The sequence below is a fragment of the Oxyura jamaicensis genome, chromosome 2 (assembly GCF_011077185.1).
Source record: "Oxyura jamaicensis isolate SHBP4307 breed ruddy duck chromosome 2, BPBGC_Ojam_1.0, whole genome shotgun sequence".
NCBI classification, from domain to species: domain Eukaryota; kingdom Metazoa; phylum Chordata; class Aves; order Anseriformes; family Anatidae; genus Oxyura; species Oxyura jamaicensis.
In genome coordinates, this window is record NC_048894.1 from 11,171,266 (window position 1) to 11,198,297 (window position 27,032).

A 27,032-nucleotide genomic window follows, 5' to 3' on the forward strand; every position below is an offset into this window, starting at 1 on the left:
CACCTCATATCAAGGAAGAAGCTGTTTAAAGCCCTGTCTTTCCCTGTTGCGGTATTTTGCATAGCTTCAACAGCAAAAATAAAATGGTGTTATCTTTATTGCCCCCTGCTGTTAGACAGTGAGCTGCTCCAGAGAAGATAGTTGCCAAGCATTATTATTTTTTCCCCCAGAGAAATCTCAAATGTGGATTCTCATGTGCTTTCTGGACATTTTTTCCATTACATTACATTAACAATTACATTAGGATGAAGTAATTTTGGTGGGAATTATGAGGCTTAAACAACTTTTTACTTAGGAACTGAGTAGTGGTGACTCCAGCGGTGCCTTAGATAACACGGCTGAGATAACTGCACCTGCAGTAACTATGAGGAGAATTCAAAGCATCAGACGGTGCCATTTGCCCAGGTTGTGTTCAAGGTTCCTCCCAGGCGATGCTGTTCTACCCCTTGTCCGTCTTCTTTTGCCTGTGCTGTCTCCCCCTTTTCCTCTCCTTAAAGCCACTTAGCTACTCTTTTTGCTCCCTTCCTTTCTCTTTTTGGGGGCACTGAAAAAGGGAATAGATGAAAGCTATGGGAAGCTCTCAACTAGTTAGGCTGGTTATCTTGTGGAATAGCCTCCAATGAAGAAAAAGATGCTAGTAAAAACAAACAAACAAACACAAACAAAACACTATTTTTTTCTGTTAGTACAATTGCAATTAAGACATGACTGCACAAAAGGAAGTAGAAAGGAAAAAAAGACAAAAGAGATTGGAAGGCATAGTTGTAGCTGGCAAGCACATGAAAAGAAAATGTGATAACATTTTTAGCCCTCACAACGAGGCCCATATTCTTCTGGCCTTTTTACAGACCTCTTCAGAGGCTGCTAGATAATCTGAAGAAAGAGAGCAAATAATTAGGCAAAGGCCTCTTCTGACTTTCATAATCTGCTACAATGAATTTTACACTGGGGCTTCTTCTAAGCATCAATCAGCAGAGGAATTAATCCCATTTCAATTATGCGTTGTAAGCCTCAAAGGTCTGCCTGTGTGCAGACCGCAGCGGCTACCTTTGATTTTCTGTTTCTGTCACGGTGTCGGCGGTCCCGCTTGGCAGAGCACCGAGGCTCGGCATTTCTCTGCCTTTCCGTATCGAAAAGTAGGGAATTCCGCCTGCGGTTTAGTGAAGTTTCATCTCCCTCCTCAGCCAGCGGTGAGGGTGCAGTGAGAAGCAGGCTGGTTCCAGCATTAAGTGAAGGCTGAAGGGGGTGCTGAGGGGGACGGTGAGGGGAATGCTTAGGGGAACACTTGGGGGACACTTAGGGGGATGCTCAGGGGGACACCTGGGACGCTGAGAGGGACATTTAGCGGGACACCTGGGGAGAGACTTGGAGGGTTGTGACGTGTAGGGGGACACGGGGATGCCTAGGGGGACACTTTGGGGGATGCTGAGAATGCTGAGAAGGACACTTGTGGTGCCTCCCTGCTGGGGGCTCCCCAAGCCCTCAAACCCGCTGTAACTCCGCGGCGGGTTTCGCCCCAAACCACACGCCCACGGTCGGGGTTTGGGGCAGGACGGGGTGCGGTGAGGGCAGCCCACTACCGAGGGGCGCCTCAGCGGGCGGGGCGGGCGCTTTGTGGGTCGGAACCGGAGCGCGGTGCCCGCCGGAGCAGGGACCCCACAGCGCCGCGCTCCCCTCCCGGCCCCGTCCCGGCCCCGTCTCCATGGCGGCGGAGCGGGGGCCGCGCTGCGCTTCCGCCCGCCGCCGGATGTCGCCGCCGGGGCTGCTCAGCACCGCGACGGGTCGCTGCCGGGCTGCTGGCCGCCCCTCCCGCCTTCCTCCTCCTCCTCCTCTTCCTCCTCCTCCTCCTCCTCCTGCTGCTGCTGCTGCCGCTGCCCCCCCGCCGCCCGCCCGGTGCTGACAGGTGAGTGCGGGGCCGCCGCGCCCGCTCCCCTCAGCGCGCCTCCGCCATCTTCCCGCCCGCCGCCGGCAGCGGCTGCCCCGAGGGGACGGGACCGGGGGGGACCTGTGGGGACCGGGGGGCACCTGTGGGGACCGGGGCGACCCGGGCTGTGGGCTCCCTGCGCCTCGCGGCCCGCTGAGGGAAGCGGGGCTCCCGCCGGCAGCGCCTGGCGCATCCCTCCCTAAAATGAAAATCGCCCAAAGCGAGCCTGCCCGCTCTCCTATGTCTTCTATCTTGTATATATATATTAGTTTTATTATTTAATCGAGCCCGAGGGCGTAGGGATGGTCCAATCCTGCAGGCCGTGGGAATGGGAGCGCTTCCTCAGGAGGCTGCTGGCGAACTTTGTTTACCTCCTGCTGTGTGTCCTGAGGACAAGGCAAGCGCCGTGGCTCTCGGCTCGGTTCAGACCCCCTCATCGCGCAGAAATGGGGTTAAAACCCCCAAAGGCCGCGTTTTACATCCCCTGCGGCGGGGCACGGCTGGGCAAGCCGGGGAGACGCTGGCATCGGGTAGACCTGGCCTCCGGCAGTGGGAGGGTGTCCCAGAACTGGCCGAAATGTATGAAATTTAGGCCTGTAAAGGTGCACTTGCAGTTTGTATTTATCCTTCCCTGAGCTAAAAACTGTGGAAACAAATTTCAATGAGGCAATAATATGCTCCACATGTTGAAAGGTTGAGTAGATTTGTTTCCAGTTGTAGGAAACGAAAAAGATGGTGCTTACCTGGAGGTGAGGAAAACTTTTTCAAGCCAAGCCCCGAGATGTTGCTCAGGGACATTTTGGTGCTTGTGAGAAAAGGGAAACTTCTATGTGTGTTTTTATTACTCATTGTCTCTTCCAGCTTGTGGAAGTTTGTTTTGTTACAGCACTTTTAAGCATGCAGTCTGTAACAGTAATTCATGGAGGGTTTACCTAAAGAACTGGTGGAACAGCTTCTTTGAGGTGGTTCAATGTCACGGAGTACACCTTGAAATTATACAAATCTCTATTGTTCAGGCGCTGGGTTTGAAACATCAGAGCAATATCCTTCTGCCTAAACAAAGTTCTTTGACTGTTTCCCAAGCAAGCCTGCTGTTGTCATTTTTTCTAACATCAGATTTTTAAGAGAGCTGGCAACCTCAAGAATCCTGTGGTGCATTTTCTTATGGGTAGTTGATATTAGATAAGATCTTCTGTGCGTGTGTCAGCCCTACCCTGTCTTTCTGTAGTAACTTTAAATGTAGCTTTCTGTGTACTTGGGAAGGTTTTTTAAGCAGAGCATGCACAAAGTGTTAGAATTTAAGGCAAAGGCCAGTGTAATTTTTTTAAATGCTGTTTATGTGTATACTTGTCCCTAAACTGGGTTTAGTATGCTGAATTTAAAGGTAACTCTGAGGTGAGACCATCTCTCTCTAATGTAGACATGCTCATACGTCGTGTTTCTTTTAAATTTGGGACTTGTTTAGTTCATGCAGAGCCTCAGGTATGGACTGAAGTGCTTGGGAGCGTTGGTGTAGTCAGGGGAGAAGCCTTGTGAGTGGGGTGAAAACGTGTTAAAAGAGGGGTTTGCTGTTACACGATCCAGAAATTGCGAACCAGAATTACCACGTGTCGCATAGCGAGAAGGGAAGCAGCACTGTATTTTATATGTTTGAGATGAGGTAGGGTTTATGGTGTGCAATTTTTTGGTCTTGGAGCTAAGGCTCACAGCCTGTGAGGTGTAGGCCTGGGTGTGGGGCTTGTTCCAGATGCCAGTGCTTCGCACCCCTGTGGGGTGAGTTTGCCAGTGCTCTGCATGTGAGCACCGAGGAACCAGGACAGTCTCCTAAACCAGAGGGGTTTCTTGTTTTCTCCTCCACAAATAACCCCTGCTGACTATTTTGAGACCTTGTGTTTCAAAATGGTGGGACTGGGTACTCGCAGGGCTGCTATGTGTGCTGTCGGAAGATTTGGCTCTCCCTGCTTGGTAATAGAAGAAAATGCTTCAGGAGTGTGTTGTCTAAGGGTTACTTCTTGGTGCTTCAGAAAGGCTTGCTAGGTGTGTTAGAGTTAGTGTCCAAGTTGCTTGCTTCTGCTGATATCACAGCAGCAAAATCCTCTGATTTATTAGCAACTACTGTATTCCCAAATGAAAGGCAGTGATACTTGAGGTCACTTTGCTTGCATACCAATACGATGGCAATTTATCCAGTACATGGGTAATAAGTACCTGTGTATTGTTTGGAGAATAGCAGAGTGAGAATCTGACCTCTTAATTAGATGCAGCACTTCCTTAAGCAAATACCTGGCTAAACCACCTTTGTGCTGGAGCTTCCCTGGGATTCCTCACCCTCAGGTCTCGTATTTGCATACCTGTGCACGCATCTAGACTACTTCCAAGCTATTAGGGATTTGCTGAGACAGGAACGAGAGCTAAAGGCTCTGTGAAACAGCTAAGGAAATAAAGTATGTTTGAAGGCTGCTCTTGGGATTTAACTAGTGGAAAGTAATTTATCAGGACTTGATGCTGTTTATTGAGCTCTTCAAGAAAAGTCAGCTAATCAATACTTATTAATAAAATAAAGCACAGTATATACTGCAGATGTAAGTAACTAATGTTAAATGTAAGCTTATGTTGTGCACTGTGCTATTTAAACTAGTAGGAACAGTGAGCCCATTCTTCTATATTCTAAACAGTCATCTACTTTTAATAATTATTGTTTAATATCAACTAAAATAAGTATGTATAGCTAAGGGTATAATTTTTTGCTTTAGTAGACAGCAGCTTAGACCTGTGTTGCATTTTGATGGGAACAGAACATTTGCTGACAGAGTTGAATTAGCAAGATCAAAGCTTGCTAGCAGCAAAACTGGCTTGCTTTACTCTTCAGTGTTGGTGTTAGAAGCTTGCTCGTGGTAGGTTCCTACTAATGCATTGAAGTTTTTATCATCGCTTGCCAGCTGTATAACATACTTAAAATTCATCGGTGCGGTTCCTTTACCGTGCTCCCTGTCAAAGGGGGGTTGTCACCTTTTCACTGCGGGCTGCTCTCCCCTCTTATGTTTCGATTAACACCCAGTTTTGTTTGAGAGCATGCTGCTCTAAATTTAGGGGAAAAATCACGTTGTAATGCTTGAGTGGATTTTGTTAGGTTTGAGCACACTTATCAGTGGTTCTAGGATCATCTAGGATGATCCCGAATGGTTTTGTTTCCTAAATATTTATCCTTAGAAAAACATTGAGTCTTGCAAAGAAGTCTGTGAAGCCTGATCCTTCTCAGGTGTGCTGTGTTCTTGGCATTTGCATTGAATTAACTGCACTTGAATGTATAGCATCCTTGAAATTAATTGTTCAGTGAAAACCTGAAAACTCTTTTAAATTTGATTCCTTTGAATATTAATAAAGGTTGTAGTGGTGTAGGTTGATTTTTAAATTCCCTTAACTCATGAGTAATGCAGTCAAACTCAGTTACATGTGATTAAGAACTTCATAACTGCAGTCATTCTATCTTTCCCCTTTTCTTCCCCCATTTTATGAAGATGTGTTCATTTGCATCTTTATATCTTAAGGTTTTATTGTTGCACAGGACAATAATTGCTGTTGCAATAAGCCTTTGTTTCTTGTATAGCATATGCTGAAATTTTGTTCTAAAACATATTTGAAACAGAGAGACCTGAAACTGTTTAAGAGATTTAAGAGCACATGCAAATCCAGTAAAATTGTTTTGTTTTGTTTTTGACAATCCTTTAAATAGTAAGTGTTAGCATTGCTAAACTTTAAACAAAATGGAGCAGGGAGATCTTGGGTTAGAGATGTTGCTGAAATTTCCTGATGCTTTCCCTTTCCAGCCTTGTGTGTTGTGTTGAATGAACAAAAAAGGAAATGCAGTACTGTAGCCATTCTGTCTGCGCTCTGACACTTCTTAAAACAGATTTTCTCCTTGGCTTCAGCAGTATGCATGCCCCAGGAATTCTTTCCTTTCAGCAGTCTGCTGCTCTTGCTCCCTGCTCGAAGGCAGAAGCATGCAAGGAGAATCAGTTGATGGCTGCAGTGAATTAATTTTTAAGTCCAGTAAGACCTGTGTGTGCACGTCTGTTCAGTGCCCTGTCTTTATTGTAGCTGGATAAAACAGTAACTGTTTTGCTGTTAACTCTGATGAAATATTTCCTGTGACTGAATACATGGTAACATCTGTTACAGAAAGGTAGGTGGCAGAACTTTAATTTAACACGCTATAAAATATGATAGGAGTTTAATTAAACAGCATAATTGAAATGCTGAAGTAGCTTTGCGTTCAGAAACTGGTAATCACCTATGGTCTAGAGCGTTTTCTAGGACATTTTTTCCCCCTACTTCTGCTGATTGACTTTGTTGGAAATTCATTTGGTAGCACTCCTGAGGTTCTGACAGATCACTGTGTGAAGAACCCTCTGCAAGCAGCATTTTCCCAAACAATGGTGCAGAAATACTCAATGTGTTGTACAAGCTCACCTTGTAATAATACAGTGCTGGTTTACCGGTGTGCCTTTATTGAATGTAGTTTAGTAATACAACAGTCTTCCCCCTTTTCTGTTTTTTTCCCTTGGGAAGCACTTTTGTTCAGCTTTATTTACTCTAGGCTAATTTTTAGCTGTTGAAAATTCAGCCTCATTTGGTTCAGGAAACTAGTCCCATGCTTCTTGGTGACTTTTCATTCCTACTGGTCGTCTTGCTAAGCAAGGGGAAATGAATGTATCTTCTGAGAACCCGTTTATAGCATTCCAAAGCTCTGATTAACTACGTCTGACTAACAGTATATAATGGGTCATTTTGATGCCTTTTTTCTTACTTTGTTTGACTCAGATTTGGTGCTTAGCCCTAACTTGTATTGATATGTTCCCTTACCCCCCTTTCCCGTAGTCTTCTGTGTTCTAACTACAAACGTTTCAGAAATGTGAAAACTTTGGTTTGCATACTACTGACTGTTTCACTAATCAATATTTAATATGGTTTTCATAGGATATGTAACATGACACTGATATTCTGGACAGGTAATTTTCACTGCTTGAAAACCTTACGTAATGAGGGGAATCAGGTAACTGCTAGAAATGAGCACCTTATTTATTTATATTTTAGTATCGTATTGCCAAGGATCTGTTCTGTGAAATCTGCTCTTGGAAAATCCCTAGCTTCTCGCTGTTGCATCCAAACACTTCTGAAATTGTCAAAGAGAAGTTAATATTTAAAGGGACACTGTCATTCTACCTGAATTTACGTCTTGCTTTTATAAGCTCTGAATTACTGCTCCCTTCCTGAAAGTCTGAGCCTGTTGGGTGGAATTATGACTAATATTCCAGCGAGTTGAGCTAGTCCCCTTCAGCTTCTCCTTCCTGTCCTCTGTATACACGTGCCTGCTTGTTGCCTCTCTGGCTGCAGCTTTGCTCTGGCTGTGCCCTGGTGCCGGGCCTGGGGAGGAGCGTGCATGCTTTGCTGTCTCCAGAGCAGTGCATGAGCGACGTGGTCCTGCTGGTGCATGAGGAGAGTGCGGCTCCTGGCAGTGCCATTGGCTGCAGGTGAAGTGCATACGATATGGAAGTGTCTCTTACCTTTCTGTTTGCTTAGCGGCAAAATAGAAACTCTCGTGCAGTTAATGGGAGCGTTTCACTGGGTAAAAACACAATCTTGCCTGACTGTGTCCCTTTAAATTCTACATGGTGGAATGTACTGGTGTATAGCTGCTGAATCTGTACGTCCTGGAGCAGTCCAGAAAAGAGTGTTTTTTGGTGAAGTCCCCTAAAATGAAGGAGCTTGGCAGCAGAGGGCAGGTGGAGTTAACACAGTTAAAACAATGCCTGGTAAGGAGTAAATATAAACGCTGTTAACATCTCTGTCAGTACCTACAGCTTAGCAGCTGGTGTCCAGCAGGAATTAGAAATCAGTTTTCTTTTCACAGAGTTGAAGTGAAACGGTGTAAACTGATTTATGTGATTATATGCAACTGTGTATATGTGTAGGTATAAAACTGTTCAACACATGTATGTGTGTGCACAGTTTGCTTCGCTGAGACAAAAAAATTAATCATGAACACCACAGAAACTGGTAAACTGAAATCCACCAAGAGTAGTTCCCAGGTGAGATAAGAAAGAGGAGAATCTCCAACAGTGCTTGGTGCCTGATTGTACTTCAGAAAGAAACACAAATGTGAGGAGCATTGAAAGCCTATTCCTAAATGTTGACCATATGTTCAAGAACAGGAAAATACTCAGCAAAGCCCAGAGAATTGGCTCTAACTTGATTATGGGGTTGGCTTTTTTGTAATTTCAGCCCTGTCTTTCTATGATAGAGGGATCCAGCCACAGGGGAAAAAAGAAACCTAGTGAAATAAGAAACTACCCAATGGTAGTTCTTTCTCTTCTTTCTCCTTTGGTTTGTGAATATAGGTAATTAGTTACTACTGCTTAATCACACATGAAGCGCTCCGGTGGGATTAGGTGCAGGGGAGGACTGCGCAGAGTCCGGTGGAAATGAATGAAATCATTTAGGTGAAGGACAAGCTACTGGTGGTGCAACCTGAATTTTATTTTAGATCCACGTGGGGATTGGTGTCAGGTTACTGGAGCTCAGGTGTTCCAGCAAGTAATTGAAATACCGATTATATTTTTAGAAGGTTTGAGGATTATGGGCATCAAAACCTTAATTAAATCTAGGCTTATTTATACCACAAAGTGAAGATAATAAATAGATGTATAAAAAACAAGGCAAATTCAAAGCTGTTTTTATTCGTGGGACACTGTGTTTTTAGTAAGCTCTGCTTTTCCTTGGCTTTATGAAATGTTAAAAAGTTGGAAATACCATGTCCAAAACACCAAAGTGGTTAATGCCTCATCTTGTTCGTAGCTATGGTGCTCATTCCTAGCTTGAGATCTAGTGTGTTGGCGGATCTTAAATTGGAAGTGGCCCTGGGTTTGCTTTAATTTTTTCTTTGATCATCTTGTCTGAAAGGAAGCTCAGTTGCCTTGTTAGCTTTGCCAACTCTGCTCTCCTATTTCTCTGCAGACTGTTGCAGCTATTTTAAGTTGTAATTGTTTCAGAAATCTTTTATGCTGGAGAATGAATTTTTATTTTGTTCTCAATGTTCATGATCAACAAATTTTGAATAACAAATCCTGAAACATTCAAAATGTGTAACAGCTGGTACCCCATGAAGCTAAAATAATTAGTGTTAAATATCAGGTTTAATAATTAAAAAAAAAAAAACAGAAATTAAATGTTTGATTAAAAATAATAAAAAATTGATGGTAAAGAACATATTCTCCATATATTTATGCAAGAAATCAAATATGATTTGATTTTTCTTACACAGGGGAAAGCAGTAGATTATGCATGGTAATGCTATTTGGTGATACTGTCAGGTTTTTTAAGGATATCAGGACGCATAATTGCCTTTAAAAAGTTGTCCAAGTTTGAAAATTAACAGCAACGACTTGGAAAGTCAGGCCCACTTTCAGTGGTCACGTTAAGGCAAGTGCATTTTACTATCTAAGAAAGTAAGAAATCATGAGTTGTCAAAAAATGGTGGAAAGTAGTTTTCAGAATGTCATTAAAATTATATTCTGCTATATGTAAACAAGCACATGTCTTTAAATTCATATGTTGGTGCTTAAAGTTGCATTATATGTTTTTAACCTGACAGTGTCCTTAAATTATCATGTCTCTTTGCTTTCATTTTCCAGCTGGGTTTTAATTTTTGCATGCATTTCAGTGAACGATAGTATGCATAATAATTGCTTCCTGGAAGCATTTTGGGGCTATTGCTGCTGGTATTCACCAAAATGAGCAAGGTAGTGGAAAACCTTTTGTGGAGGTTTGCAAGCTAATGAAACAGTAATGCGGACACGATTCCATTCTTTATTTGCATTTATACATATGATTTTGAACTTAGAAGAAATAGGATCTCTCAATTTTAATGGCAGCCCAAAGAACTCCAAAATTTAGTAGAATTTTATTTTGAGGAAAAAACCCCAAACCTCCAATGAGTTTGGGAAAGCAAATTGTGACATTTAATGCTTGTCCTTAGTTTATCATAGGAGCCCCTGTGAAGCTGTTTTTTTGAAGTAATGCCAATAGAAAGTGGAAGTTGTGCATCTGCTCGCCAAGCAAAGCAGAAACGTAAATCGCACAGCCTTTCCATCCGAAGAACCAACAGTTCCGAGCAAGAACGGGCCGCGCTGCAGAGAGACATGCTGGAAGGGCAGGTAAGGCGCTACTGCTTGGGTAACTTCCTTAGCTTTTTTTTTTGTCTTTAATGAAGAGTGTTTCCTATGTGAAGAAGCTAAGTGAACGTAAGTGACAAAATGCATCCAGTGAAGTTGGAGAAACAACAGACATGTTTGCTTTCAAGTGCTGTCTTTGAAAACCATTGACGCAGATGTTGAGTGTTTCAGGTTGTTTTCAGACCTGGGAAGCTTTTTATTAGCTTTTACATAGTCTTACATGAATGACGAAACCGTCAACAAATACAAAGAAACAGCCTGTTCAGATTGCTGCACATCCTGCTGCCATCTCCCCATGCCTTTAAGGTGAAGACTGGTTCTTGATTTCATAAGTTTGAAATTGGAATAGAAGTAACTTAAGAGTATGATAAACGGAAATACTTGTTATTACAACTCTGATAGGGAAGGTATTAGCGAGAAGACTCTTCTGCATTCCTTTCCATAAAGTAAATAAATAATGCTCACTTGACAGATCTGAGGTAACTTAGATTTTTGTTTGTGGTGTGTTTTTATTTTGAACTTGGCTCAGATACAGGTGGGATTTTCTGTGCAGTTAATTTAAGGGAAAGAACAACCACCACGAACTTCTGTAACTTTTAAAATTGTGTCAGTCTGTATAGTGGATGCTTGGAATGCTTCGCCTTAAATATTGAAATTAACTGTAAGTAAGACCCCTGTAAGAAGTGCTTGTAGCAGTGCTGGCAAAGATAAGCAAGTAGCAGTTTGAAAACTATCTGTTTTCAAGTTGAATGTGCGGGCCTGGCAAAGATGATGCAAAACTTGATGTTTATCAGAGAGTTGGTTTGAAATAGTAATGGCATTTGCCTATGAGAAACCTCGCTTTATCTTCTGGTCTGTCTGCAGATACTCTGAAGTGAACAGCTTGTTTTCTGTGGCGTGACAGGCTTCTGTGCTGAATCTATTATTCAATTAATTACACTGTTAGTTTTCTGAGAACTGACAGAGCCTAAGTTGTTGATGCTTGTCATCTGGAAGTTGGATGGAAATACTTCCTCAGACAGAAAACTGCTCATGTGTTTGGGCTGTTGCAGCCTTACTTCAGGAGGGAAGGGCAGCTGGGAGATCAAGTCACTTCTGTGTAGTAAAAAAAACCCCACACATTAACTTATTTTAGTATTTCTTATCAGACTCCACAGGTGTATTGCACTGTAATATGTAGATGTTTTAAATGTTTTATGTCTTAGTTAATTCTGTTGACCTTTAACCTTGAACAGCCAGTGGCCAGCTCTAATGTGTAGAGAGTGTGGAGGTACTTCACAGCAGAGCTGCAAGCCATATGAAATCTAGATATGCTGTCTGCTTATCTGCAAAAATACTTTTTATGTGGTATTTTAATAAGCTTATTTAAGCAATGCCAACTTTAAAGCTAGTAAAGGAAGTGGATGCATTTTACTGTGTTGGTTACTTTAGGACAGGTTTAGATTTTCTAATGCTGTCAGGCTCTGAGAAGTAGAATTAAAACTTTCCCTACTTTTCCTTCCCTGTTTCTAAAGTTTTAGTAGGCTAGCTTAGTATCTTTTATAACCTTGCTGTATGGAATTAGTGGGTAGTTGAATCAGAAATAATTCTTTGAATTTCAGTATTTCACTTGATAGTGTTTAATTTGTGTAGCATTCTTGTGTAATCAATTTTATCCCAGGCTGGTTTTAATCTGGATCTGTTTATATTCTGGTTCTTTGTGAATGGGTGAAGAGAAGTACCCTCTCCGGGGGAAGATGACGATGGAGAACCAAGTAACTGGGAAGGCATGAGGAGTGTAGGACCACTTCTTTCAGCACTGTGCCCGCTTCTCCCAGTTGAAAGTAGCCATGAAACAGGTGTAAGACAGAGCTGTGCACAAAGCGGGTGTGCTCTGTCTTGTGGCTGTTGGTGGTTTCTCCTGCTCTCCTCTTTAAGCCTGATGCCCAGAGACAACCTATTAGTTAATACAAAATGAGAATCATGATAGGCTTTTTTTGTTTTTCATAAGCCAGTCATCCTCAATGTATGAACCAGAATGATAAGGCTAAATTCTGGTTGCTTAGATGCTGACTTGATCGAAGATGCATGCTGCCCTCTAATGGCTAGTGTGCACACGCTTGTTCCTATTTCAGTCAGTTTATAGGAATGGAAACAATTTCTTTTGGTTTGGGTTTGCTGGAACACGTAAGAACAGAACAAGCTATAATCATTCTTAAACTTGCATCGAAATAATGAAGTTCATTCTAATTTGGGTGGTTTTCTGTATTAATGTTCCACTCAGTAATGGTTTTCCTGTACTTCCAAGACCTCAAATAGCGGTGGTTTGTGCTGTGGCAGGAGCTGACTCAATTTCTTTTTTTGTTCAGAGCCGATGGTTTCAAGACTTTGAAGGTACATACTTTTACTTTTTTTTAAAGTTGCTGATAGGCACATTCCCTTTATTTTTGCTAGATGAACTCCAAGATGACAGGTTAGATATGCTACAAAGGAATAGTTGAGCTTTTTCAGCCTTAGGGTAGGGCTCACTAAGTGGAAACTCTTCTTAAAACAACTGGCTAAGTAGGTAAATGATAACTGCATTAAGTCAACTTCATATTGTGGTCTATCAGCAGCAGCAGAAAAGAACAGTTTTAGTATAATTTATTTGCATGGTGTACAAGCCTTCGATCCATGTTTGTACATTAGGCCAGCTAGTGGATTAATTTACTACAGTTATCTCCTTATGACAGTATTTTTTCCTTTCTAATGTACCCCTTTTTAGTAGCATACCGTGCTTTAAATTTTATAACGTTTGTTAGTACTGTCTCTCAAGTTTATCAGCGTTCTGCAGTCAGTTGCCTTTTCCTGCACTCGCTGTCTTCTCAAAGGTCTTCAGTAATTGATAGAGTGGGAACCTTGAATCCCAACAGAAGTCAGTACTCGGTGGTGGTACGGTATGGGTTTCTTCAGAGACAATGTGGTATTTCAGAGGCAGGTGAATAAAATTTAAGTAGTTTGCCTTCAGAAACTTGTGGTTGAACTGCTTACTGAAGTTGGGCCCTCTAAGTCCTGTGTTAGTGCTTTTATCGTGTACTTGTTTTTATGCCTCAGAACTGCGATGTTGATTATACTGAAAAAAGTCAACCCTTCTTTGTAAGCTTATCTAAAAATATTTTCTGCAAGGAGGAGATTCTCGAATAATATGGGGGGAGGGAAGGATTAGACATTGCTGTTTCTTTCACACTTAGTGACAAAATAGGTAACTGTTTAAAAGCTTAGATTGTCTTAAGGTCTGGTAGTAAGGTGTCATCACAAAGCACTTTCTTAAGCTAGTGCATAGCCAACTTGTAAATTACTTTGTCAATCAGAGGTATTTTTCTTCCTGAACTAGAAGCATCTTGACATTATATTTTTTCCCCCTTCTTTCCCCTTTATTGTGTTTTATTTTTATAATTGTTCTCTAGTAAAAACAACAAAAAAAATCTGGTCACTTGAATTTTGTCCCTTGAAAGAGAAAGCATATGTAAAATGAATTATTTGCACAGAAATGTTCAAAGCTTTTTGTTTTGTGTTCTGTGCTAGATGAAGCTTTAATTTCCCTCTTTGCCAGGAGGTAGAAAACTTAAAAATTGGCATCAGATTGAAAGGCAACTGCAGCTCAGAGTAAAATTTTCTGTGTATGCATATATTATTATTATTATTATTACATAGATAATATCTAAATAAAAATATAAAACCTGGTGTTTTGCCTCCTAGGATTCTAAGCTACCATCTTCTGTTCGGAACACACTCCTTGAACTTTTTGGACAAATAGAGCGGGAGTTTGAAAACCTGTATATTGAAAATTTGGAATGTGAGTATATCTTTCTTTCAGCAACTTAAGAACTGTTTGGACTTAGGATATAGGAGCTCTAGCTGAAAGAGCTTACACTGGATACTGTAATTTAATATATTTTTTTTGGTGAGGAATTCAAGAACTGTTTTGTAGTGAACTTGTAGTGAAAGACAGAGTCTGTTGCCTTTCAGAAAAAATAACTTTTTTAGCTCTTTGATGCAAATAGTGAGAACTAACGTGTGATACCCTCCGTGGCTCATGGCAAAGAAAGGGAAGTGGCTGTCTCCTTGTCGCTGTACGTTCAGTTTTATACCATTTTAATCTGGCAGTAACTCTGTGCAGCCATTGACGTTTTGAGACTGGGACTGCAATATATGTTTACAGGCTTTGTTTTAATGATGTAATTTTAGTCAGAAATTGTCTTTAAAACAAAAAAACCCTTACCACAACAGTATAAAATGTAGTGTTTCTGGATCAAACTACTTCATGCGTTGCATAACCAGCATCTGCAGCTGCTTACGAATTTTGAAGTTGAGCGCTCAGTTAAAAATCCCAGGTGTGATCTGGAAAAAATGTAATCACTGTATTGTAATATAAATGATCTAAAGTGATGTAAGGGGATCCAAAGTAAGTAATACAAGCAACCATATTGTGAAGCCCCTGCTAAATTTGCTAAATTTTCCTCGTTGGGTACTAGAAGCTGTGTTGTATGGTTTGGCTTCTGAATTGCAGAATCTGTCTGTCTTGGCTCCAAGTCAAACTTTTTTCCAAACCTAATCTGTTATCACAGTTAAACCAAACACTCATGTTACAAAAACATTTTTGCATGCTTTTGGAACATGTGCTGCCTTTTTCCTATTTTAAAAACCGGAGATAGGGGTGGTTAAAGGCCGTCAGCAACACTTCTAGCAGTAGTGACAGCTTGTACACTTCAGTTCTTAGCCTCCTGCTGTGAAGTTGTCTGGAAGTAAGAAAAGTATTGTGTGTCCCCCTTCTCCTCACAAATTTTACAGAAATTCACAGATGTTTGTCAGAAAACAAACGGTGAATTTGGCTGTGCCCTCCAGCACATGGTTATTTTCCTTCCGTCCCATTTCTGTGACTTCTGCATCTTTCTTATTCACCTGGTGGTTATATTTTGCTCCTGGCATTTGTGATCTCTCTCTCTGCCTCCCTGACAACTTCCAAATTTTTATCTTCTGATGCTGAGTCTGTTATTGTAGCTCATGGTCTAATTCCTAGTTACTTTATGTAGAATTATGGTCTAATTCCTAGTTATTTTATGTAGAGAATCTCAGTTTTTCTTTCCTGGCTTTTCATACATTCACTTTTCCTTATTAAACCTAATTTCTAGTTTCTTCCTTTTCTCATTCCTTCTAGGCTGCAGTCTTGATTCTTCCAGCCATTTCTTTTAGTCTGTCTGACTTGTCTGTTTCAGTCATCTGTTGCTACAAGCTTGTCTCTTTGTGTACTTCTCTTTCACTCTGTGTTTAATAAGTTTAGGTGCATGTGACTAGGAGTGCAGGAAAGAGAACCTTGCTTTGTTCATTTCATGCACTTGGATTTGATTTACAGTTGCAAACTGACTTCTAGTGCTTATGACAGACTTCTGTGAATTTCTCAGAAATGTCAGAAAACACTGTCCTGATGGATTACGTTATCCCAGATCTGAAAGCTTTATTCCAAAGTCTGGGAATGAGTGATTTATTTATTTGTTTTAAAAATAGTAGTCCTAAGAATTTGTGGAAAAGACAGACCTTGACTTAAGAACAGTTAAAAACTGCTTGGCTAAACCCTCTCAATCAAGTTTCACCTATGGAAGATGCTTGAACAATATCAGCCCAGGATTTGAGGAAAAACTTACCCATCTTCCTCTTTATAAAATGAAACTGGGGAACTTTAAACCAGCCCAGCAACTGGAAATCACTTCCAAGTACCTCATCTGTTTTAGCTATGCCATCCATCACTCTGGTGTTTAAATGGTATTAGCAAGAGTCATCAATAATCGACAGAAAAGCATGTTCTTCTTGCAAATACATGGTTTTTGTAACATGCAAAAACATTTTGCTTGTAGTTATGTTTCTGAAACATTTAAATGCAAATGTAAATGTCATTCTTCAGCACTTTTACTGTATTTCAGAGTGTAAAATGCATTTTTGCTTTACTTTTTTTTCTGAAATCAGAAGTAGACAATCATTGAGGGAAAAATACTATTTCATGATGAGTAAAATCTTTGCCAAGAAATGACACATTAATTGTGTGGCTAAAATATTTATGATGATGTAAGTTTTCTGCCTTCTCTTGGATTTAAGTCAGTAAAGGTGGGTCATTTATTTCACAGAAATTGCTATATTAATCTTTAGTCACGTTTAATAGTAAAACCAACAGTGATTAGAAGCCAGTAATGCTTTCCTTGGAATCTGGGTCAAGGTTGGTCTCTGGAACATTCAGCATGAGCCTTGGTTTATGTCTTGGTGAGAACTGCTTCTATAGAATCAGTTAATCTATTTTTCCTGTCCTTAGTGCAAAATGCATGTGCTTAGTGCACATGTTATATAACAATTCTTAAAAAGTATGTTAATGATATTGTTAATGATACTTAGGTTTTTTGTATTAATGCGATTTTTTGCTCTCATCAGTACGTAGAGAGATTGATACACTTAATGAGCGTTTAGCAGCTGAAGGGCAGACAATTGATGGAGCTGAGCTGAGCAAAGGACAACTGAAAACAAAAGGTAAGAGAACCACAAAGAATTCTATATACCCTTTTTGAATGTACTTTTTTGTACTTGGCTGGCCTAAACTTAGAATTTATTAAAGGGAATTAATGCCAGTTACCTATCACAAATAAGCTAATGCTGTATTTGAAATATCTTCCTTTAAATTTATTTGTCTCAACAGCCAGTCATAGTACCAGTCAGCTTTCTCAGAAATTAAAGACAACTTACAAGGCATCTACTAGCAAGGTATGAGACCAATTAAACCTCTACTCATCACTGTGTACTCATGAGACTAACATGGCTGTCCTGAAGTCATAAATTATGGTTTCTTTAAGCTGAGTAGTGCTGTGCTTTATGTGAACCTGCCTAATGAGGAGCAGTATCTTAATCTTGGATTCATCAATTACTCATTGCTTCAGCCACGCTACCACCACCTTTTTACAGTCACTGTTCACATTTTTAAAGAGTTGGAGGGGAGAGAATGTGCATGTGTGTGTATGTTTGTGTGAGATTGCTCTTTTGTAAAGATACCTAAAGTTCTGATGAAGGGAACAGAAATTAGATGACTTTTTTTTGAATATAGATTTGGATATTGCAGTTGAAATTGGAACCTAAGATATGAATAGGCATTGTAGTGTAGGTTTAGTTTTTTAACTATGAGCTCATTTGTTTTTATGTCACAAGCCTTGCAAATTAGTAGCTAGCTATCTTTTTGTCGGGTCTCTTAGCACAATTACCCTTTCTGATGGTTTTCTTTTTGTAAAGCTACGTCTGTTTGGTACTTTTGTTTTTCTTTCACATTTTTCAGTTTTACCTGCTGCTCTTTCTGCCCTGTCTCAGGGTAATTTTGTGATACATTAAGAGTAAATAAAATGTGATGTCTTGGAGGAAAAAACAGTGAGATCTGATTGTGCACCTAATTATGAGAAGCTCTGTGGAGACTTTTGTTGCAGGCAATAGAACGACTGCAGGTGTCTTGGAAGTACAATCTGTTAAGTAGTTTGAAAGTGAGAGAATAAGAACAGTGTGGTGAAATACATCTAAGTTCTTGTTTTATTTGGTCTCCTTTTTTTTCTCTTGTTTCATAAACTTTGTTTTATTCTTACCAATCCAATGAAGAGAGATATTACTTTGTTTTTTCTTTTAATAGCTAATGACTTATAAATCCTTTAATGATGCCACTTACATAGGGACAACATAGTATTAATAGTACACTACTATGGACTTATCAACTCTTTCTCCTTTTTTTTTTTTTTTTTTTTTTTAAGGCTGGTGTTAGATGCTTGCCTTCTTTTACTTGCTAGCAACGTAGTGCTCATTCTTTCCTGGGCAAGACAGGTGAACCTCATAACTTCAGCGTGGGAAACTGGGAGAATCCTGAGTTCCTGCTTTGTTTCTCGGTGTTCTGATATGCATGCACGATGAAGTTGTCCTGAGTAGTGAAACAAGAATTTAATTTACGATAAGCATTGTATTGATTATATCAGTTGATAACTAACATGTTTGAATGTGGTGGCATATTTCTTTCTGCAACTTTAAATCTGAACTTACTGGGATGTAAAGAGGAGAGGTGAGAACGTTCAAGTTGGCAAAACTCAGAGAATGAGGATACTTTTGGCACCTGGGGTAACCCACTGGTGCTCAAATCATGAAGAGAGAGTAGATTTAGTGCTTGGTACTCTAAAAGTCATTTTTGTGTATTTTGATGGGCAAGATGTTAAATGTTTTGCAAATGCAAGAATTAACTACATGAAATTCATGCATTGATGTCAGCTTTATTGCTGATGTTAACAAGCCCCAGCAGTAACAGACTACAAGATGTCAGGAGCACATTAACAGTTTATGCAGAATCCTAAAATAAACTGAAATTGCATAACTTGCTTCGTCATGAACTATCTTCCAGGATCTCTGATTATTTTGCACCAGGAAAAGGACTCTTAAAGGAAGGAACTACTTCACCTGTCCATTGAGCAGTTGGAGGGAATAAAACTTTTTGGTAGAGGTAGTGTTTAACCTCACCGCTTGATGTTCTTTGACAGTAAATTCCATTAGTCAGTCACAGTGCAGTGTTGCTGATACTGACTTGGCCAAGTTTTCATTCTTACTTCTAATGTATCCTGTCCATTTCAGAGACATCTTTAAACAGTGTTTTGACACTATGTGCAAACAATTGCTTTCTTACTAGCAGATGGCTGTACTGTAGGAATTACAGGAAACTGTATCGATTTAACGAATAGGACAAACTGGAACATAGTCAAGATATTGCCCAGTTATTTGCACTTGCATATGATAATCTGAGGTCTGCTAAAAAATTTTAAAAATTTCTGTAGTGCAGAGGTGTCTATCAAGTTGTGTGGTATTGAAATTTCCTGGGAAAATGTTTGTGAATGTGTAAGGAACCAGGAAGTAACCCAGGGAAGATCCAGTTGATCCCAATTGCTGGTATGTCAAGTGAGAGACAACAAAAGAGTAGTGTAGACATGTGTGTGTGTGTGTGTGTATACATATTTTAAAAGATTTTGTGTGTAGAGAAAGTCAATAAATAAATATCTGTATCTATCTATAAACATGTAATGTTCTTGAGCTTTTATCCAATGTGCTCATTCAAAACTGCTGACACTCCAGAAGGAGTATTATGACCTTTCTATTAAATAATTAGTGAAAGTATTGCCCAGCAGTTTTGGAAACCTCTGTGCTTGTTGATGAATAGGAGTTAGATTTCCCATACAACTTTTGCATGAGGATTCGACTGAAAATTAGAAAAACAGAGTGTAAAAGTAGTTTGAGCGTGGGACTGAGAGCTGAAAAACTTCAAGTTTGTAACTGGGGCTGAGTGCTGTATAAGTCCTTAACTGTTACTTAGTTCCTTACTTAATTCTGCTGTTCTGTTTCTCATAGATTGAGTCTGTTTAGTTCAAGGACTATATTCAGTGTTAAGGCTGCACCCTTAGGGTTGTGTTCATCACCTAGAAAACTTTGTAGTATGGCTGAACTAATAACTTCACCATTAACCCATTCTCTTTTCAATGCAACCTTAATAACCATGACTTCTGCTGCCATGAAACAGAAATAATTACTAAGGGTTACTTTGGAATTCATGTAGGGCATTATCATTTTGCCACTGGAAAGTTGACATGCTCAGGATTTGGAATGTACCCTAGTTTTAAGTCTTGAAGATGCCCTTCAAGAACATCTTTAAGAAGTAATTTGCTTTAGTGATATGCTTCAGAACTTCTTTTTTGCTGCCACAAGCTAAGGAGATTTTGGTTTACTGTATCTGAAATGTAGACTTAATTTTCTAACTTCTGCTACGTTGTAGATGTCTTAATGTCATTTGTGTTGAAGCATTTAAAGGTTTTGAATCAGCTGGTCAGATACTTTCCCCTAACTGCATTCAGGATAAAAGATTTGTGGGATAATAAGAGGGTTATTTTAAATGAGACTTTGCTCTTACCAAAGTAATCTTTCACCACTCTTGTTTTCAGTTGTATCTGAAAGTGTTACAGTGAGACAAACTTTTTTTTTCTTTAAAAGTATTACAGTCCCCTGTCACCTGAAAGTACAAAATTGCTGCAAGTGGGTTACTTCTCTATAGATACTAAGTGGCTTTTATTTTCTTGTAGTTTGTAGTCTTTGTCTTGTAGTTTTCACATTTTTGCTAGATTTTTTTCTTCCTTTGATTTATTATAATTTATGCACATACTAATTTGGAGTCTTCTCTGTTTTCCCTTAACAACATGGAGAGAATGTATTTAGCAGATGCTTAGGTGGGTTTGACATATCTTGAAAAATACTTTACTGCACAAATAAACTGTCAGATGCTCTCAGATTAAAGCTTGATTTGATTAGCTTTTTGCAGCTTTGAAAAAAAAAAAAAGGTGAAAAAAATGAATGTTTCTGGTTTTTATTAGAATTATTTAATAGTAGATTTTATCAAAGATTGCACTGTCTTTAAGCCGTCAGTTATAATTGTTTGGGAATAGACAATTGGAATTGTTAAGCAATTGGAATCATCAGGGAATAGGAAGGTGTGTTGTTGGTGTTGGCAGTCTTTTACCCACACTGAATGTGAAGCGTGCACTGCATTTGTATAGTATTTTACTTCCAAGAGGTTGTATTAGTGCAGTACAAAGTTGTTTAGCCTTCTGCAAAAAGGGACATGTTATAAGAAATGATGTGGTGCGTTTGCATCCAAACTCACTTTCCTGCCACGAAGTGTCAAATTCTTGACAACAGTGAACTGTTGAAAACTAAAGAATTGGTATGAACAAAATGCTATCTATTGGTGAAATAATTACTTAATCTTGTGTTAGTGTGGAAAAAAAAAGATTTTGGTCTTTCTGCTATTTCAGATCGTCTCCAGTTTTAAAACTACAACATCAAGGGCAATCTGTCAACTGGTAAAGGAATACGTTGGCCACAGGGACGGTATTTGGGATGTCAGCGTCGCAAAAACTCAGCCCGTGGTTTTGGGAACTGCATCTGCTGGTAATGTTTCGTGTTGCTCGAATCTTCAGAAAATTGTGGTGTGTTCTCTAAACAATAGCAAATGTAGATCAAAAGCATTCCTGAATGCTTCACTCTGCCAATGAGCACAGCTCTGAAAAAGTCAATATAAAGAAATTCAGTATCTCAAAAATCCTTAAGTTGGATTTTCCTTGAAATGCATTTAACCTTCAGAAAATTCAGGCATCCTTATTGATCTTTCTAAAGTGTGTGTCAGTTTACTTCCGTGTGGGTCACTGACTTATTCAAGGTACCTATTGTGATCCAAAAATCAAGTTTTCAAGTTAGGAAAAATACCACAAGTAGAATTTGCCTTTTGATACCTACTGCAGATTAATCTGATTGGGGTAATTCCTTTTACTTGTTTTGAGAGTTGCACTAAGTTGCAATGATTGGAAGCTTTTCTATTTCATGTGTAAGCTAATGGCCAAGGGGAGTTGGCATTACCTGGATTTGAAGTCCATTTTGTATGGTGTGCTGTACAGCCAAGATAACTAATTTGTTGAATCAGAGTTAAAAGTATACACTTGTAACAATATTTACAGCTGTTTTTGAATCTTGTAGATCATACTGCTTTGCTCTGGAGCATAGAAACAGGGAAGTCCCTTGTCAAGTATGCGGGACACGTTGGATCAGGTAAGATAAGGGCGTGTTGTGTAAACTGGAAGCAGAATGCGTTTCGGAGGGAGAAGTGTGTTTTGGACAACTGCAAAAGTGTTTATTGTGGTTTTACTGTCAGGTTTGCCAACAGCGCTAGCAAGTTAACTATAAATTTCCATTAGTCTTCATACTGTGAAGGTTTCCTAATGTGATTCTTTTTTAGAGAGGAATATTAAGACAGTTCTGCAAATGCTGAATGGATAAACAACTCCATATAAAGAAATTTAACAGACGCAGTTACAACACTTAGAAGTTAAATGTCAGAATTCATTAAGGCCTTCATGTGTATGCAGAACAAAGAGAAGCTTACGTAATCAGAAATTGGTTATTTTGTAGGAGCTGTGTTTTATTTGGGATGCAAGATACAGGTGCTGGGTGACCATTGATCTTCACTTCTTGTTCAATATGTGATTCGATATATAATTTATTGCATGGTATTAAAATCTTATTTTGAAGACAGTTAATTTCCTATTTGTCTTCCTCTACACTAGTATGAATGATTCAGAAATGCGACCTTAGTGTTTTTGTACTGCTCCTTGGGTGGAAAGATGCAGTGCAGTGTTTTGATGTTGATCTTCATTTTTGGAGTTCAGTTTGACAACAAAGCACCTGTTTAGCTCTCTTCTACCTCATAATGGGTAAGAATATTGGGTTTTATAGACCAAAGGTGGTGATGTTTTCCATAGCTTTAACTTGCTGATGAGAGTTGAGCTCTCATATCTCATATGGAGCATTGAGTCACGCAGCCAGAAAACGAGGAACACCATTATTAACCTGGTCTGAGTGGTTAGGTAATGCGGCTGGCACATCATGTGAACTTTGTGGCAAGGACACAAATAGAATTAAGTTCTGTGCAGTAAGGTCAGCTGCTTTCAGCCAGGAGTTCTACTTTTTCTTCTGCTACGACTTGTAGCTCCTGTAGCATAAGGATTCTAACGCCCTATAGAAAGATGTGTAGAGACAACCGGTAACACTTAATTCATGCAGGTCTCTCAGGTTGCTTGCAGTGTGGTGAGGGTACGATTGGTGCCCTTTTGGCACCAGGGCACATCTTTGGCTCATACTGATCCTACCATCAACCAGAACCCTCCAGATCTGCAGGGTTGCATGCCAGCCTCTTGTCCCCCAGCCTGCATGTGCATCCAGGATTACACTGTCCCAGATGCAGCATCTGGCATTTGTTGTTGTTAAATTTCATACGATTGATGATTGCCCAGCACTCACATCTATCAAGATACCTTTGTAAGGCCTTTCTACCCTCAAGGGAATCAGCATTTTCTCCTAATTTAGCGTCATCCATAAACTTGGTTAGCATGTACCCAACTCCTGTGCTGAGGTGATGATTTTTTTTGTTAGTTTGTTCTTAAGTTGCCTTTTGGGTAATCATTAAAATAATGAAAGACTCCAAGCTATATTTAAACAGTTTGTAAACTAAGTTTTAAAATAATTACAGTTAAATTTCAGTTAGTATAGCTTGCATTTAGTTAAACTTTGTTTACTTGTTTATGTTTGACAGTTGATTGAAAATGGAGCGAAGATAGTGGATTGCAGCAGTTAGTAGATTTGAGGTAGTTCAGTGTGAATAATGAGTAACCTTTTCGACTTACTGCTAAATTCTAGCACTCTCTTGAGATCACGTGCATCTCTTTTCCTTGTATGTTAGAAATGATTTAGTTCTTTCTTGAAGAACTATTGAACAGAAGCTTACAGATTTTGAAAATGGAAGTGCTTAGTAATGTAAAGCAATTGAGTCGTATGCATTGAATTAAGAACAGCTTTGGAGGCTGATAGAATTCTTGCAGGACTGTATTTTAATACCATCACGCTTCAATTACATGTAGTTTTGCAGGACTGAAGTCTAATTTATGTTATTTCCATTGGGTCTTTAGGCATTTGTTCCAGTAATCTGTAGCAATAATCAGGAAGCTGATGGTCCTACATAGGAAGTTTTCATTATGTTATAAATAATTATGAATACTTACTGCTCTAACGTTCCCCAAAGTGAATTTATCTCTAGCCAGCTTGCACATGATTACATGAATATAGTTTGTACTTTTTAACAAGAAACACTTGCACTAGATTTAGGAAGTAACTTTTTAGGAAATAACTTGCTAGAAAATGTGTACTGTGGTATCTGTAATTGACAATAACAGCTTTCTTTGATACTGTGCATAGGTTTATGTACTCAAATATCATTGTGGTTTCTCTCACCTAAGAGATTGCTATCTGACAAGAAGTTATTTAAAACTGAAGAGTTTTGATGTCTCAGTACTTTTTTATGATAAAGCATTGTGCAGTAATTCTTTTAGTATGCTAGCTTAAAGCTTTACTTTGTTTTACACAGTGAATTCCATAAAGTTTCATCCAACTGAGCAAGTGGCTCTTACAGGTATGTACATTGTTTTCATCTGCTGAGTATTTTAATCGTGCTGGAAAAATAACTTCATCATTTGCTACTGTCTTCCCCTCTCACCACTCTGTCAGTATCATTGCTGATAGAATAATCTTGATATTTGAATGTGTAAGAAATCAGTTAGATCTTTCTGTCTGTTTATCGTATCATACTGTCATTTGTGCTTACCTGCTCCAAAACAGACCTTTGGAATGATACATCTTAACCCCTTTGGGATTGCATTATATTTCCAGAAGTGAATGAAAAGGTTGATACTGAATGTGCAGGAAAAAAAAAAAAAAAAAAAAAAAAAAGAAAATATGGATGGTAGTGTAACGATGTTTTCAGGACTGACAATATTGTCATTAAGCTTTGGGTTTGAAAATTGTTTAATGTGGTTCGTGCTGTGTTTCGTATGGTCAAGCAATTAGGGTACTACCCTTGGGATGAAAGAGATCTGGATTCGATTTTTGGCTTTTGGGTAACTCACTGTAAAATGAAGATAATTACTATTGAGGTTAGAAATTAAAATGCTGCTGCTTTCTGCTTCAGCAGTGGCTACCTTAAAAGAAGGTAGGTATGATTTCTAGCTAGGCTAATGGTGATTTAAGTTCGGCTAATTGGATTTTCCTGTTTTCATATGCTAACTGTAGTTAGTGTTGCAGTACCATAAATAATATTGTTATGTAAACTGACTTATAAAAACAAATAAACCAAAAACGAAATACAAAGCAAAAAGCTAGCCATAGTGAGACTTCTGTTTTTCTGAGAGGCGTTTCTGCAAAATGTTTCCATTGAAAATCTGTCACTTGATTGACCTGGCTACTTTAAATGAAAAAAAAAAAAAAGGTGGGAGGAACAAGTGAGAAAAACACCCCCCTTCGTCATCCAGAATACTGACACCCAAAAGCATGTAAGGCTGATGAACTTTATTTTACCTGTCTTACTTGGTCTATTACAAAGAAATTTCTCCAAATGTTTTCACGTACATATTGCATTCCAAGTCTGTGCACGCACATAACAGCCTGTTTTTCTTCTCAATGTAGCGCACTCAACACTGTACCCCCTGAGAATTAGAAGCATGTTTGTTTTGTCCATAACAAAGAGAATCTTGTTTAGTAATGGATAAGTTTTTTGGAAAAACAGGTTAGATCTAAAATCAAACGATACCTGCTGAGCTGTGAACTGCTGCTAGTTAAGCTGAGTTGTTTAAGGCAGAGGCAGAATAGCTTCACTCTTGCTGTTTTGGTTTTCTCATTAAAAATGTGCTCGAAACATGTAATAGAAGAAGTCACTGAATGAAGAGGAACCCTAGCATTTTGGTAAATAGCAAATGAAAGATGGCTCTTGCTGATGTATTAAATAACTTCTTCAAATGTAACATACTAGAACAGCAGTGATAGTAGTGTTCTGATTTGTAGTATTTAATAGATATTTCTCTGTAAGAAGAATGAATTTGGTAGATACTTACATTTTGCGTGATTAATTATATTCATATCTGTATTGAAGCCAGGGGCCATTTCATTGAAACTTGCTTACCAAAAAAGTTACAGTGGTGTCTGTTAAAAAAAAGATGCCACACAGACGTTATTGCCAAATATGTAACATTAAAGCTTGTTTTATTTTTTAATGGAAATACTCGTATTTAGTCAGTCTCTCCCTCTCTCCTTCCCGTCCATTTCTATGTGCTTTCTTCTTCCCTCTGCAGCATCTGGAGACCAGACAGCTCACATCTGGAGATACATAGTACAGTTGCCTGCACCTCAGCCAACTGCAGACTGCAGCGTAAGCAATCAACTTAGTGCAACTCAACTAATTGCAAAGCGATTTCATCAGATATGGGTGTTGTGAACATTAAATTTATACATAATTTAAAAATTGCATGATTTCAGGATTGGAAAAGGCGGGGTTTAAGGTTTTAGTTGAACGGATATATTTCAGCATCTTTAAAAAAAGATTTGTGTTTTTGAAGATCAGAATAGAAGTGCAGAATAGACTATGAAACTGCAAGTACTTTGACTTTTTTTTTGAAGGTGATAAACATATAAGTAAATGAGGTGGCAAGTATGTTTTTGTAACTAGTGCAATCATAAGTAATAATGAAGTTAAGTTAAACTAGTGAAGTTCTTGTACCTTACCTTACCGAGGTATCTGCATTAGCTGTATTGCTGTGAATTGAGAACTGATGGTAAAAGTTTGTATTTTTGGCATTTATTTAATTGTATATCTAAATCTGATTTCTCTTTGACCTTTGCCATTATCGTCATACTAACTGACATTTTCTGACTGAATAAAAGCCTGGGAGCAACATTTACTGTAGACTGTCAAGTGCTGACTTCAAGTCACCCTTACTAAATTGTGAAGACAAATGTAAAATGTAGTTCATAGCGTGAGCTTCTCAGAAAGCTGCGTAGGGGCAGGAGATGGCTGTATGAGAGATGTAGGTAGATTTCTGAATGGCAAATGTTTGATTCAGCTGAGTTGATCGGTACAAATGTGACTTTTTCTCATCTGAATATGGTGAAGGAGAAGTGGGTTTGGCTTGCATAAGTGAGGTAGGGTTCAGAGATGGTTGCTTTCACCTTAGCGGAAAAGTTTTTATTTGTGTCAGCATGCAGTTCTGATGTAAGGAGCAACAGACAAATCCTGATGTCAGGATTTCAGTTCTAATGGATAAAAATATTACTGTAAATGATTGTCTTCCCAAAGGTTAAAAAAATAATTCTGATTTTTTTTTTTTTAAATTAAAGGTAAGAAAGTTCCCTGATACATGCATGGGAATGAAACTCAGGGTAATAGAGTG

General features: G+C 39.2%; 1 protein-coding gene across 3 annotated transcripts in view; it reads left to right on the forward strand.

Moving 5' to 3' along the window:
- The first annotated feature begins 1,735 nt into the window (after positions 1 to 1,735).
- Positions 1,736 to 27,032, forward strand: part of WDR37 (WD repeat domain 37) — a 40,631-nt gene continuing 15,334 nt past the window's right edge. Inside the window, exons 1-10 of one of the 3 annotated variants that reach the window (XM_035316476.1) lie at positions 1,736 to 1,903; positions 6,902 to 6,933; positions 9,960 to 10,137; positions 13,873 to 13,969; positions 16,591 to 16,686; positions 16,853 to 16,917; positions 21,024 to 21,159; positions 21,742 to 21,813; positions 24,182 to 24,226; positions 25,938 to 26,014. In XM_035316476.1, the coding sequence (XP_035172367.1) occupies positions 10,000 to 10,137; positions 13,873 to 13,969; positions 16,591 to 16,686; positions 16,853 to 16,917; positions 21,024 to 21,159; positions 21,742 to 21,813; positions 24,182 to 24,226; positions 25,938 to 26,014 (726 nt within the window). In that variant the 5' untranslated portion in view covers positions 1,736 to 1,903; positions 6,902 to 6,933; positions 9,960 to 9,999. Of the gene's footprint in view, positions 1,904 to 4,703; positions 4,819 to 6,901; positions 6,934 to 9,959; positions 10,138 to 13,872; positions 13,970 to 16,590; positions 16,687 to 16,852; positions 16,918 to 21,023; positions 21,160 to 21,741; positions 21,814 to 24,181; positions 24,227 to 25,937; positions 26,015 to 27,032 lie in introns of those variants that run through there. The other 2 variants (XM_035316477.1, XM_035316478.1) reach the window with 2 other exon arrangements.